We start from the raw sequence: 12,901 nt of genomic DNA on the forward strand, positions 1-12,901 counted from the left end.
TATGTGATTATTATTATTTTTGAGTCAGTGGTGTTATATGCACCAATTAGTATATTAACTACAACAATGATTCATGTCCCCTTTTCCTCCCACCCCTTTTGACCCCCTCTCTCTCTCATTGGTTACATTTTCTTTTTCTTTTTCTTTTTCTTTTTTTTCCTGCTCCTCCAATCATCACCCGCCACGTGGCAAAAGGGGGGTGAGGGGGTGACTCCCAAAAGGGGGTCTCAAGCATTATTTTATTAACTATTGTATCAATATCAATTATGACATTATTATTGACTTTACTTATTCAAATTATAAATATTAAAAATTTCTTAAATTATGTCACATCATCAATTGGTATATTAATTAATACACTAATTAGTACATATAACATTATTTTTTTTAAATTGTGTATCCTAATCTATGTTTGAATGAATCCCAAATTATGAGGGATTGACAAAGATTTTATCCATTTTATAATTTAGTCGATTAGTCTGAATCTCTTCCTATTTTTACATTTTGTATCCTAACCCAATCATCATGTTTTAGCAGCCAATTAAAATAGTTATGTCTTGGTGATCAATTAATTTAGACCTAACTTTCTTAATCAAAAAGTAATATATTTTGCTGAATTATTAATCCAATTATAAGGTTATGTCGATCCGAACAACCATGGCCTTGTTTGTAATGTAATCCACATTGTACGTGTATAAAAATTTTTGCAACATGCATTGAATTATTTGATTCTCTTTTATTTCAACGAAATTTTGTTTCTCTTACAAGTTGCTGTCGCCCTAGGAAATGACTAGAAAATATAAATAAAAAAGCGCGAAAATGAAACACCACTGCAGGAAAATGGTTCATTTGACCCACTGCCACACTGCTCAATCAAGTTTCTGAAACAACTCTGCTTTCAAAATTTGTTACCAATTAATAGGATTCCCATGCTGGCTGCTTTGATGTTGCCTCAAGAATGGGCAGGGTGAGAGCTAAATCACCAGAGTTGAACCCATGTTTCTCCAGGAGTTCCTTGATTAGATCACCTACCGCGTAAGAAACACCAGAGGCCATAAACCCGACGATAACATAGTACATTACTGTTTTTATATAAGCCTTCAGTGGCCTTTGAACGTAAGCCTTTCCGGTAGCAAGTATAGTGACGCACAGAAGAGAAACTACGGCAACTGCAATGAGTTTGAAATCTCTGTTGTTACTCTCGCAAAAAGAGAAGCCGTATATGACAGGTGGCAGTAAGCCAAAAATGAGAAATGATAAGATGACGACTGTTGCATGAAGCAAGAAATTTTCTCTCCGGCCCAGTAGTTCTTGGTACTTGTCTAGTCTCTCAGTTACTTGATGGGAAGAAACACCCTCGTAACGGTCATTTTTCAACTCCCACAGCTGTAAGATTACATGTAAGTTCAAGATGGAAGTAACATGGATATAGGTTAAAATAAACAGATTCTATGGACATATCATGGTTCAAGTTACTACTTTTACCAAGACACATCATCACTACTAGAGTTCCAATCCAACCATGTTTTTTCTCTATAATATCTGCTGTAACGTTACATGTACAGTGAGGAACAAAAACAACAATAAGATCATTTGAGAGAACCAAAAATTACCAGTCCTGTTACGTGCTATGTTGCATGGACGGGTGTCGAGTGTGGATGCATATCTAGATGTCGGACGCATCAAAAGCTTGTTTGGCATCCCCTAAATAAGTGCACTTATTTAGATAAGTGCACTTATTTGGATCATATTACCTCTCTACTTTCCTACACGTCAAATTTAAGGATACGTGGACTTGGAAAAAGAACATGAATTAATCATAATTTTTGCAAAACTCACCTAATTTCCAATCATCTTGACAAAAGCATTTCTACATGAACCTTTTTATTTGACAAGTGCGACTACTATGATTTTTGGAATGACTACTACATTTATTGATTGCAACATTGGCAAAAGCACGAGAAAAACTCACATTATGACCAATGATGAATAGTCCACCAATCAGATTAGCCAATCCCAAAGCCAAAATATTTGCTGCAATAATAGAAGACAAATATTAATCACCAAGATACATGCATATTTCACAGACCCAAAGAAAATAAACAGTTACAGAACAACATATAAGCACAAGAAAGGAAAATTTTAAAACAATTTTTGCAATACAAAGGCAACAACCCTAGAAAGGATGTCATGGTAATCCCATATGAAACAAGAGCACCATGTCATATCATCAATACAGAAGGAGATCAGTAAAAAGTGTCTTGATTCAGATGCTTGCTAATTTCAGCAAATTTTTTTTTTTTTCCCAAAAGATTTCAGAAAAAGATGCACATTACGTTAGGCACAGGTGTCTGAACAGAGAATACCAATTTTCAGCTCGGCGATTTTTCAAATTGCTTTTTGTTATTAATGTTATCTTTTAGTCACAAGTTATGGATCTATCAAACCAAAAAAAAGGTGTCAATTATTAACTTACTCTTGTGATTTACCGAAAAGTAGATTAGGATTGGCTATTATTAGTGTATCAGTATTATAGTTTTAGTAGTACACCCATTTTAAATAAAACCCATGCATTTTTTGAAAAATTACAGAGGGAACATCCTGTCTCACTTGTGACCAAATTAACCATTTTGCAGTAGTGACTTGTACAAAATTAAGTTAAAAGAGTAAAATTTTTCATGTCCATTCGGATATGTACAATCTTTCAAAGCAATTACCAACTATCATCCTAATTCAAGAATACTTAAACCAAAACTGCAATTTCTTCTCCTGAAGTTGATAATTGCCCACCTTTTCTGCAGTAGTAAAAGCTTGGCAGGTTTGAGTCTCAAGGCAACCATTGTATATATAGTAGAAATTAACAATTTACAAATACCTCATACTATATCATGAATAGGAACCTAACAAAATCTAATCATCAATCAATTGTTTCAACTCTAATCATCGATCAATTGTTTTAACTCTAATCATTGATCAATTGTTTTAGCCTAAGCACGGCTGAAAGAAAAATCTAACACTTACATGTGGCGGCATCAGCACCTGCTGCAGACGACACAATACCTAGGCTTGTAATTGATTCAATCAGCCCACCATACACAATACTTTTTATTACATCCAATCCTTGAAAACCTCTAGCTTCAGTAATTTCAGTATGTGGTGAAGGCCCTATTGCTGCTGAAGCAACAATATCTCGTGCTTCGTGAGGCTCTGCTGGCTCAACAGGCCCTTCTTTTATGATAATGATTGTGTCACTGCCTGCAACATATTTTAATAAGACAACAATTTGACAAATAAGGTTTAAAGTAGGCAAATATTATGGACGAGACAAAAAGAATAAGAGCATGCTTTATAATAATAAAGACCTTTATGGGACGAAGAATTTGGTTAGTCTTGCAAACAAAAGAAGATAAGGGAAAATTAGTTTAGCAATCACAAAATCATTTGATTTGTGGGGAGGCTAGTAGAATGTGCTTCAAGCAAAGAACAGTTACCCTACGCAGAACCTACGAGCATATGCTCCTCCTGTTACGACATTTTGTACTTTTTGGTTATGAGTGAAGTGTGTAGTTATGACCCATTTGTGATTATGGGGTCTGAATTTTTCATTTGGAACTAGTAGTGTACGACTGGCTTCAGCTGAAAACATCACAATTTATTAGTAGTACATGAGAATAGGGAAGAAAAAAAGGGGTTTTTGTTCAATTAGTAAGTTCATAATTACCCTATGCAAACCTTATTAGTTTTTTTTAATAAGAAATAACAAACTATCAACTTAATCAGTTGATGATATATTTTAACTACTATTTATATCATCAGCTTTTCCTGTTATTACAAAAATCAAATTTGAAAATTTTGATCACTAAAGTGGTTTGCAACAACATAATAATACCAGGGGATGATAGCAGAGGCAATTCAACACCCCAAAACTCTTTCTACCATTATTTCTTCTCTTGTGAAAAAAACATTCTATGTAGTTATTTGTGGATATAACAAACTTATGTTTTAGAGACCTCCAAAAGTAAGAACATCATATCCTCAGATACCCTCAGAAGACAAACATCTCAACTATCAACTCTCTCCATGCTTACCCAATACACATTGTCTGCAGATGACTACGCATATTTGTAGCGAATGGTCTCACCTCAAAAATGGGTCAGGGATACATTGGTGTAACAAAAAAACAGAAAACAAGAAAATTTCTTACCTGCACTGGTTTTTGCTGGCATATCCTTCAAATCTTTAGTAGTATTGATTAGTCTTTCAGGACGCAATAAAACATCCTGTACAGATAGAGTAAGGGCGTCAGTATCAGCTTTCAAGGGCTCCTCTACATGAATGTCCACTTTGGTGCCAATGATGGCATGCGAAGAAACTCCAGAGGGATAGGCTGCATCTGGCAATGTAAAGTATTGTTATCTTCACAAGCAAAGGCATGTCTGAATTTTGCCATGAACATTATCAAATTTATTGAAATTGTGCAGATAGAAAAGCCCTGATCACCATTCTATGGAAAACAAATTCATATGACATTAACATAAATTGCAATACATTACATGACTATTAATTTCAATCATGTCAAAATGTTTCTTATTACAAGGCACATGGGAAAGCACCAAAGAAGCTTCTGATGAGTGTGTTTACTTAAAAAGAACATTAAATGATACTAGCCATGATGTCATAGACTCATTGTACTACACAAGTAACATTCAGAGTACAAATTATTAAATGAGTCTAGTTTTGGGTTAAGGTAACATTGCAACTCAAAGTGATCCCTAAGCAGGGTCAACTCAGTTTCCTGCCTCACCAGAATACTTTTAAAAGCCATCATCCTCCCCTACTGGCCTGATTTTGGCCTGATTTTGGCTTACATATGCTAATCATTTCAAAAACTAAATCTGTAATAGTTGGCTACTTGGATATACTAAAAAAGACAAGCATAAGGACATTATCTCAATTTTTCTTTGCAATCTAAGGTAAATGAAACATTATGCATACAACTAGGTTAGGTTCGAAGTGCCGCACCCCTAGCCTAGCCCGAAAGGAAACCCAGCCCCAGTGTACCTTGCAAAGGTGGAAATTGCCACCCCTAACCTAACCCTAAGGGAGCATGCTTTGGCAACGTCCGTCGAATTACTATAGTTTCATATGTTGCTAAATGGTAACTGCCATATTCTAACAGGCCAATCCTTGAATAGTTGAAAATTGACATCAACATGATCCCAACAACACCATTCACCAAGGTACCCCCAGTAATTTCAATCTGTAACCACAGAAAGTGAGGAAAATAAAATATGTACTTACTATTACTTTTGCAAGGTCTGGTGGCACATGCTATCAACAGTTGGAGATTGCAAGGCAGAAGGACAAGAGAAGTGCATATAATAAGAAGTAGTTTATAGGACAAGCTATACAAAATTTCACTTACATACCGTTACCATTTAGTTTGAGTTGCTCATTTTTATCTTCAACTATAGATTTGGTGGGAAGTTTGACCTGCCCATTTTCAGAAGGAAGATCTACTACAATATTCGCTTTCTCATTAATATCCAACTCTCCAAGTACTGAAACTGGTTTCGACAATAACAAGATTGATGAGCCTTTATCATCTGCACATGTTCAATTCAATATGCAATAAAAATTCAAATGAGAAAATAAATCCATCACTTCAAAGTCCTGAACAACAAAATTAACATTTTTCAGATAGCATTAAAGCAAGGGAAAAAACAAGCAGCTTCAAAAGACATAAGCACCTCTTGTACATACAATACTCCGTGCTTCTCAAATGTTTAAACTTTACATAAAAGAATACGTACAGATTAAGCTAAAGTAGAAGTTTGGCAATAAAATTATGTGGTTATACTAGAGGGGTGTTAGCATTGTCAAACATGGCTTTTGTACTATAGTCAGTGCATCACTGTCATCATTCAACATCAGAAACTATACCTGCACTTTTCCTTTCTATTGTCACATTGAGTTTCTGGTCTGTCTGTGATTTCTCAAGAGTTATAGACTCTGCACTTGAATGAACTAGAATCTTTAGTCCATCTTGTTGAGGTTTGAAGACAGCAGTTTCAGCTGGTTCTTCAGTATGCACCGATCTTTTTCCAGTAATTTGTGTTGCTGGATGATCACTTTCATGATTCAGTAGCATTTCATCCGAAAATCTTGATAAATTCAACTGATTAACAGTATCTAATTCAGGATGGTACGGTGCAGCCCCCTCTGTAACAGATTTCAATCAAAATATGCAACAGTCAGCATAAAATGTTACATACATCTTATGATTCAAACTGCTGGCAAAATACATGTACCATTGTCCAACCACGATTATCAAATACCGTCAATAACCAATCAACTTTGGGGAACATTACTAGTGAGAAAGATAAGCATGAGGTACTTCATGCTTCAGTAACAGAAGATGGAACACAAATCCTTCTGTCGGTTTCATTAATTTCCAGAGGACATCTGATAAAAGGCTAAACATGCAAGTATGCATTAGAAGATGAGCTTTGGCCATTATTGTATATTCTAACATCTCTATGTGAATAAATCATATGCATACAGCATGCCAAATCCATTAATTAGACATTGATAGTTGTGGTAGCATGTGCAGCAGGACCAAACTACATAATTTTAGTCAGATGAGATGACTTTGTAATGGTTTTAGGTTTAGAAAAAACCAAACTGCATAAATTTAGTCAGATGAGATGACTTTGTAATGGTTTTAGGTTCAGAAAAAAATCCAAACAATCTTCCTACTTCACAAAGTGGTCCATTCATCATTCACAAGCAAAACTGCCATACCTGTTTGTTTTTTCATTACATCAACTAATTTCTCTCCTCTGTCAGCTAAAACTTTCTCAAGAAGTTCGGAGCCTTGCGTTGAAGAAGGCACGATATCATCTCCACCTTCTGGAGGTTCAGCACTACCGGTTATTACAAGTCCATGAGCACCAAACAATTGAGGAGGTGATGTAACTTCTTGGTTTGATGCTGCAACAATATTTGCATTAGCACATTAAACAACGGTATGCCTAGAAACATAAGCACAGGGACAGTTTATGATTACTGAACATATATAGGGCATCACTAGAATATTGTTAATATTATAATTGTCACGCTAAGTTCTTCAGTAAACACTTTTACTTTTCTTTAAAAGTACTAGTGATATTATATTGACTTTAATATCTTCACTATTTAATGGCAAACCACACCTCCAACAGATGCCCTTTCATTTCCATGCAACTCATTTCCACTACTATTTCCCCCCCAATTTAATTCCCCCAACCGTAGATAGCCTGAAATATTTGCTTCTAACTGGTTTACAATTTCTCCAAGGCAGGAAATTAGTATGCTTAAAACACACTACCTCAGTATGGAAATCTTTATATAATAAGACAGTAGGTGTAACAGGAAAAAAATAATTACTTGTCCACAGTAATTTAAAAGAAATAGATCTTCTAGTTAAGACAACCAATTCCAATATGGCAATATATTGCAAATTTTAGCTCAGTAGATAGCAATCATAGCATATAACTTTACTAACACATAAAGCACTTAAAGGAACTAGTGAAAAGATGAAGCAACAAATATTTCAAGCCTAATCAAGTTTGACAGTTGAAAGGATAGCAGATGATTCAGTACCTGGCACGATCAACAATTCATCGTTACGTGATGCAAAAATAGATGAAAGCCAATTTTTCTTCGTTGCCGATATTTGTTGAGGATTTTGCATGGTTTCCTTCTCCCTTTTATCTCCAAATATATTGAACATCTTAAAACCATTACCTGTGAAATTTAATTAGATATGTAAATTTTCTGTCAATAGTAAGAACCTGAACATTACTTTCCCAAATACCATGAAAAAGAACAGTTTTCATTGCCAACCCCATGAGAAATCACATCCAAATAATGATAATGCAAACAAATATGAAAAATTAAAAAGAAAAAAGCTTTCTGCTAAGCTGGAGTAGTTTTGTACCAGTAGGAATGAAAAAGCTGAAGCATGATAAACATCTGAAAATCTCTGGCTCTCTGTCACGATTGTTGTCATTGGCTGCAGGTGTTGGACTACCATCCAAGGAAAAATCAACTGCATTATGACCTTGATCGTTGGTTGCATGGCCAGAAATAGCATCTAACTCAGATGCAACTACTGTTTCCAATTTGTTACGTTTTGCATCTTCACCAGGAATTCGAATTTTGCGTTTTCGTTTACGAAGAATAACTCTTCTGGTAATGCAAGAATTGCAATTTGGACAGTACAAGTCATGTGTATCCTGCTTCTCTAATACTCCCTCAACGTCTAATTCTGCCAATTCCTGATCACTCTCCTTTATTAGCTCAGTATCATCACATGCTACTGTTATATCACTGATAGATTTGTTTGTGTTATGTTCTTCAAATGACTTTCCAGAGAAGCTGCCATCCTTCAGGATTTGCTTGTGTTGATGGTTAATTACAGTGCTTTGACTGACAAAATTATTTTCTGTGATGACTAATCCATCATCTCCAGGATTTTTCTCAGAAGAAAAAACTTGAACACTACTATTTTCTGTCATAGAGAGTCCATTAATGGATTTAGTATCTGCAATCATGTAGCAAACAAACATTCATTACAAACTCTTGCTTTTAAAATGTATACACACAAAATGTCCATCGACAGAGTTGATATTCTTAAAATGCACAATCACAGTCTCTTTTTTCGTAGGTACACATGCCAGTCACGAACATCTTGAGATATGCTGTGCGCTTGTATGTTTCACGTGTTACAGTGTAATCTATAACTAATTTCAGTTAACATGAAAAATAACAAGGACGCAATCTATGATGCATTTGTGCATAAGTTTTCAGTACAATCATAAATTTAGAGTAACAGAAGATAAAAATTGAACAAAATTAGTACTATCCTAATTTTTACTTTATGAAATGTAAATATTAATAATAAAAAGTGTATAGTTTTCTCTCCTTTATTTTTACAAAATTTTAGGTACCTATTACTTTGGCCCCTGTAAAGAATCTTCTAGCCACAATTGAATAACCAAACAGCTCCAGGATAAATAGTTTTCTTTCTTTCTTTCTTTCTTTTTGAAAACATCTCTACGATCAATGTTATTCAAAATTAACATAGAAAAATCCATATCTGTTAACAGATAACAGCAATTTGTACTAATTGTCATTTTCCACACATACTTTGTTTTCTAGAAATCATGGTATCTAATCTACTGACCTTTAATTTCACAATAGAAACATTGTCCCTGTTGATCTACAGTTTCGACATTCATCGGCATATGCAATTGCCACTTGCACTTAGGATGCTGAGTGTGATCAATCCACGGACTTCCACTTTGGTAGGTCCAAAAGCAGTTTCGACATTTCCATATTCCTTCATTCATAATAAGAAATAAAATAATTGCAATTTTACCAAAATTGCCCATTCTTAAGGAATGAATTGAGTAATGCACTCAAAGTGGTCTCGCAAGCAAGGGTGCAAGATATACAAGAATGGGTTTATGTTTTATAAATAGGTAAAAGCTTAGACAGATCAAAACAGAAGTATGAAATTTATCAAATTCCAGACAACGCAGAGCATTGGTGAAGATTCATCTAGAAAAATGAGTTGTTTCCTACAACATAATCCACATTTCCAACTAACTCACGAAAAAAAAAAAAAAAAAGAAATAGAAAACAATTATTGCACGTTCAACGATTACCAAAATCATCCCATACTAAAGGAATGAATCAAATAACTTGGTTGAGATGGTTTCACAGGCAAGATACATGCTACAAACATTGGCTATGTTTAGTAAGTAAAAGCCTGTAAATTTATATGAAAAAAATCAGGATATGACCATGAGATTTAGCGATCAAAACTATGGCATAGATATATCTAGAAATGGATTGCAAATTTGCAGTTTTAGGTGACAATTTGAATAAGAAAGCATGGGTGAATCAAATGACCACAGTGACAATATGGTATACATAATTTTGGTGTTATTAAAGATCTAGCCTCTAGGTCACATCACATTCACCAATTGAGGGAGATAGACTCTTACTGCAATTACTTGCATATTACTGACTTTCACAGTAACAATATCCTGAAAAGTAACCCACAGAATCACGACACGGAGAATATGTGAATGTTAGTATAATCAACCAATCTTAGTAACACCAACAATCAATCCCTTGCTTGAATATGGATGTTCCAACAAACATGCACATATTAACACAAAAACATGTTTGAGGAGGTGAAATTTTTTTTTTTTACTTCAAGCAGAACCAGTGAAGGTGGGCTCCCCAGGGAAAATCTCAAAACATATTTGTTAGGTACCTCTCCCTGCAACCGCTACAAAAACATACATGTAGATGCGATATCGAATGCCATAAAAACATAATAGCAATTGATTTTAGGTAACATGGTGGAACTCGGTCCAATAAGTTGTATTAGAGTCAGGTTGTCATGTCATGGGAGCATCATTGTGAGGGAACGATTATTAGTTACACAAGGTCCCTTGTCACGACCACTCTAAAAATAAGCCTGCGGGTGGGGTGCACCATAAAATGCCATAAAAGAAACCCTCCCTAACACGTTTTAGGTGAGATGGCGGAATTGGATTCAACATTATTCGTTCTTTACAGATTGAGAATGGAAGAGAGGTTGCATTTGTTCAATACATATATACTAAAGAAATATTTTGGGATGAGGGGGAAGAGGAAGGGACAAGGAATTAGTAAAAGAAAGCTGAGGCAGTAGGGTCTAAGGGGCATTGCTGTAATTTGAAATCTTCTTATATTATAGTTTTGTTGTTTCAAAAACCCTACTTCAATTTACGAATATGATGATCATGATGAATGAATGAATGAATGAATGAATGAATTCATTCAACCATACGCAAGAAAGACCGACTCACATATTCATAACATACATACATACATACATACATAAAATGGCTATTAAATAAATAAATAAATGTACCTTGGTCATTGTCAAAGTAAACGTTCCATTTAGAAGCTCCTCCTCCATTACCATCACCATTACCATTTGGAAGCTCCTGTTGTCGATATTCTCCGTCTCCAAATCCATTGGAAGACTCTGGGGAGGTCACCATTACATCACCATTACTACTCTCACCAATACTTGCAGCGGCGGCGGTGGTGTTGGGAAGCCGAGGCCGCCTTCCTTGCAAAGCCACCGCGTCCGCCGCGACATCCGCCTCCTCCTCCTCGGCTTGCTGCCATTGTTGCTCTGCTGCTATTTCCATTTCCATTTCTATTTCTGAAAAAACACACTCCAATGCTTCACACCCCCCCCCCCCCCCTCTCTTTTGTATACAGACTCTCTCTCTCTCTACTCTCTCTCTCTCTCTGTCTCTGATTATAACTCTCTCTTTTTTTTTCTCGTGTTTTTTTTTTTTTTTTTTATGTGATCAATTACTGTAATTGGTCAATAACCCTATATATGTATTCATTCAGGCGTAAACTGCAAGCAAAAAATAATTTTTTTAAAGTTTTGAAGCTGTTGGGATTTGTGAACCTTATCTCCAATGGCCCTGACCCCAACAACTTTTTGAAAAACGCTTATCAATGCTATCTATACATACAACCGTACTGCTATATACATTAATATATCAATATTAATTATAATATTATTATTAATTTTATTTATTTTATAAATTATAACTATTAATTTTTTTTTAAATTATATCGCATTATTCATTAATATAATAATTAATATGTATAACATTATTCCACCTACAAACACACGTGATGCCAACTTGCATCATCATCAAGCCATGACTTGAAGAATTTTAAATTATATTATAAAATGAATCTTCTCTCAAATAAATTAGAGGTAATATAATATGAGTTTCGATTCAGACTATTAAGATCATCTCTAATGTTTCATTAAATTTGACATTAAATTTAAAATTTAGTGAAAAAGTCACTTTTTTGAGCTTTAATGATTTCACCAAATCAATATCAAATCGAAAATTTACTAAACCTTTTACCAAAATGAGAACAGGCGCAGCATTTCATCAAATCACTGTTCCTGACCGTTGGCGGAGACCAACCGGTCGACCACTAAAGGGTTCAAACAGTTCAAAAAAAAAGTTCAAACAGTTAAAAAAAAAAAATTTTTGCCTTATCGATCGACCAGCCGGTCGTCCCGGAAAAAAGTTTAGTCAGTTCACTGAAAAGGTTCAAATAATTCCAAAAAAATTGTTTTGTCTTCACCGGTCGACCAGCAGGTTGACCAACCGGTTGTTCCGGCGCAAATTTGATGAAAATTTGATTTGATGAACCATTGGAGCCCTCCGTATCAGAATAAAAAAAAAGTTACTTTTTTACTCAGATTTGATGAAAATTTTGGTGAACCGTTGGAGATGCTCTAAGGGCTGGTTTGGGGTACATTATATAATCCATCTTTTTATCTTTTTTTCATCACATCACCTCTCTATTTTTCTGCACATCTTTTCGTAAAAAGACAAAAAGTATACTTTTTTAGGACACCCCAAACCAACCTTAGGGATTGTTTGGAATGACCTAAATAAGTTTACTTTTTATCTTTTTACGAAAAGATGTGCAGAAAAGTAGAGAAGTGATGTGATGAAAAAAAGATAAAAAGATGAATTATTTTTGAGTTGTCAAACTTGACCTTAATACACCATTATTAAAAACAACACTAATGATCTTACAGTATAAGAAAAAAAGAAAAATATTAAAGACCAAATTATCATCTCAATATGAGATCCACATCTCACCATATTATTAGTAGTATGTTTAATAATGTTAAATTAGTGATATAAAATATTTTTGATATAATATATTGGAGCAAATGGCTCGCCTCTTGGGTTCACGTTCACCGCATTCCCTATGTTCGGCGTGGTTTGGTATTTTTTTC

General features: G+C 34.7%; 1 protein-coding gene across 5 annotated transcripts; it reads right to left on the reverse strand.

The window, feature by feature from the left end:
* Nucleotides 1-701: 701 nt before the first annotated feature.
* LOC114314860 (membrane protein of ER body-like protein) lies at nucleotides 702-11,569 on the reverse strand. Of its 5 annotated transcripts, none has more exons than XM_082911423.1 (11): nucleotides 11,132-11,569; nucleotides 9,230-9,385; nucleotides 7,982-8,587; nucleotides 7,645-7,788; nucleotides 6,805-6,993; nucleotides 5,944-6,222; nucleotides 5,430-5,606; nucleotides 4,205-4,393; nucleotides 3,022-3,255; nucleotides 1,973-2,034; nucleotides 702-1,386 (listed from the first exon to the last, which is right to left on the reverse strand). In XM_082911423.1, exons 1-11 carry the CDS (start codon nucleotides 11,265-11,267, stop codon nucleotides 916-918), a joined length of 2,643 nt encoding a protein of 880 aa, XP_082767549.1. In that variant the 5' UTR covers nucleotides 11,268-11,569; the 3' UTR covers nucleotides 702-915. The 5 variants fall into 5 exon arrangements, with proteins under 5 accessions (XP_082767549.1, XP_028117182.2, XP_028117183.2 ...); XM_028261381.2 differs by having other exon boundaries at nucleotides 5,436-5,606; nucleotides 10,976-11,569; XM_028261382.2 differs by having other exon boundaries at nucleotides 4,205-4,387; nucleotides 10,976-11,569.
* Between the last annotated feature and the right edge of the window lie 1,332 nt (nucleotides 11,570-12,901).

The sequence above is a fragment of the Camellia sinensis genome, unplaced genomic scaffold, assembly GCF_055761805.1.
Source record: "Camellia sinensis isolate YWXY unplaced genomic scaffold, ASM5576180v1 Unanchor11, whole genome shotgun sequence".
NCBI lineage: Eukaryota > Viridiplantae > Streptophyta > Magnoliopsida > Ericales > Theaceae > Camellia > Camellia sinensis.

Bases quoted from the DNA above. Each gene is read 5' to 3' on its own strand.
- LOC114314860 (XM_028261380.2), bottom strand. From the start codon at position 11,267: ATGGAAATGGAAATAGCAGCAGAGCAACAATGGCAGCAAGCCGAGGAG. The intron at 6,994-7,644 runs GTACTGAATCAT...ATATTGTTGCAG, and splicing joins TGAATTGTTGATCGTGCCAG to CATCAAACCAAGAAGTTACA. The intron at 6,223-6,804 runs GTATGGCAGTTT...AATCTGTTACAG, and splicing joins TGTAATGAAAAAACAAACAG to AGGGGGCTGCACCGTACCAT.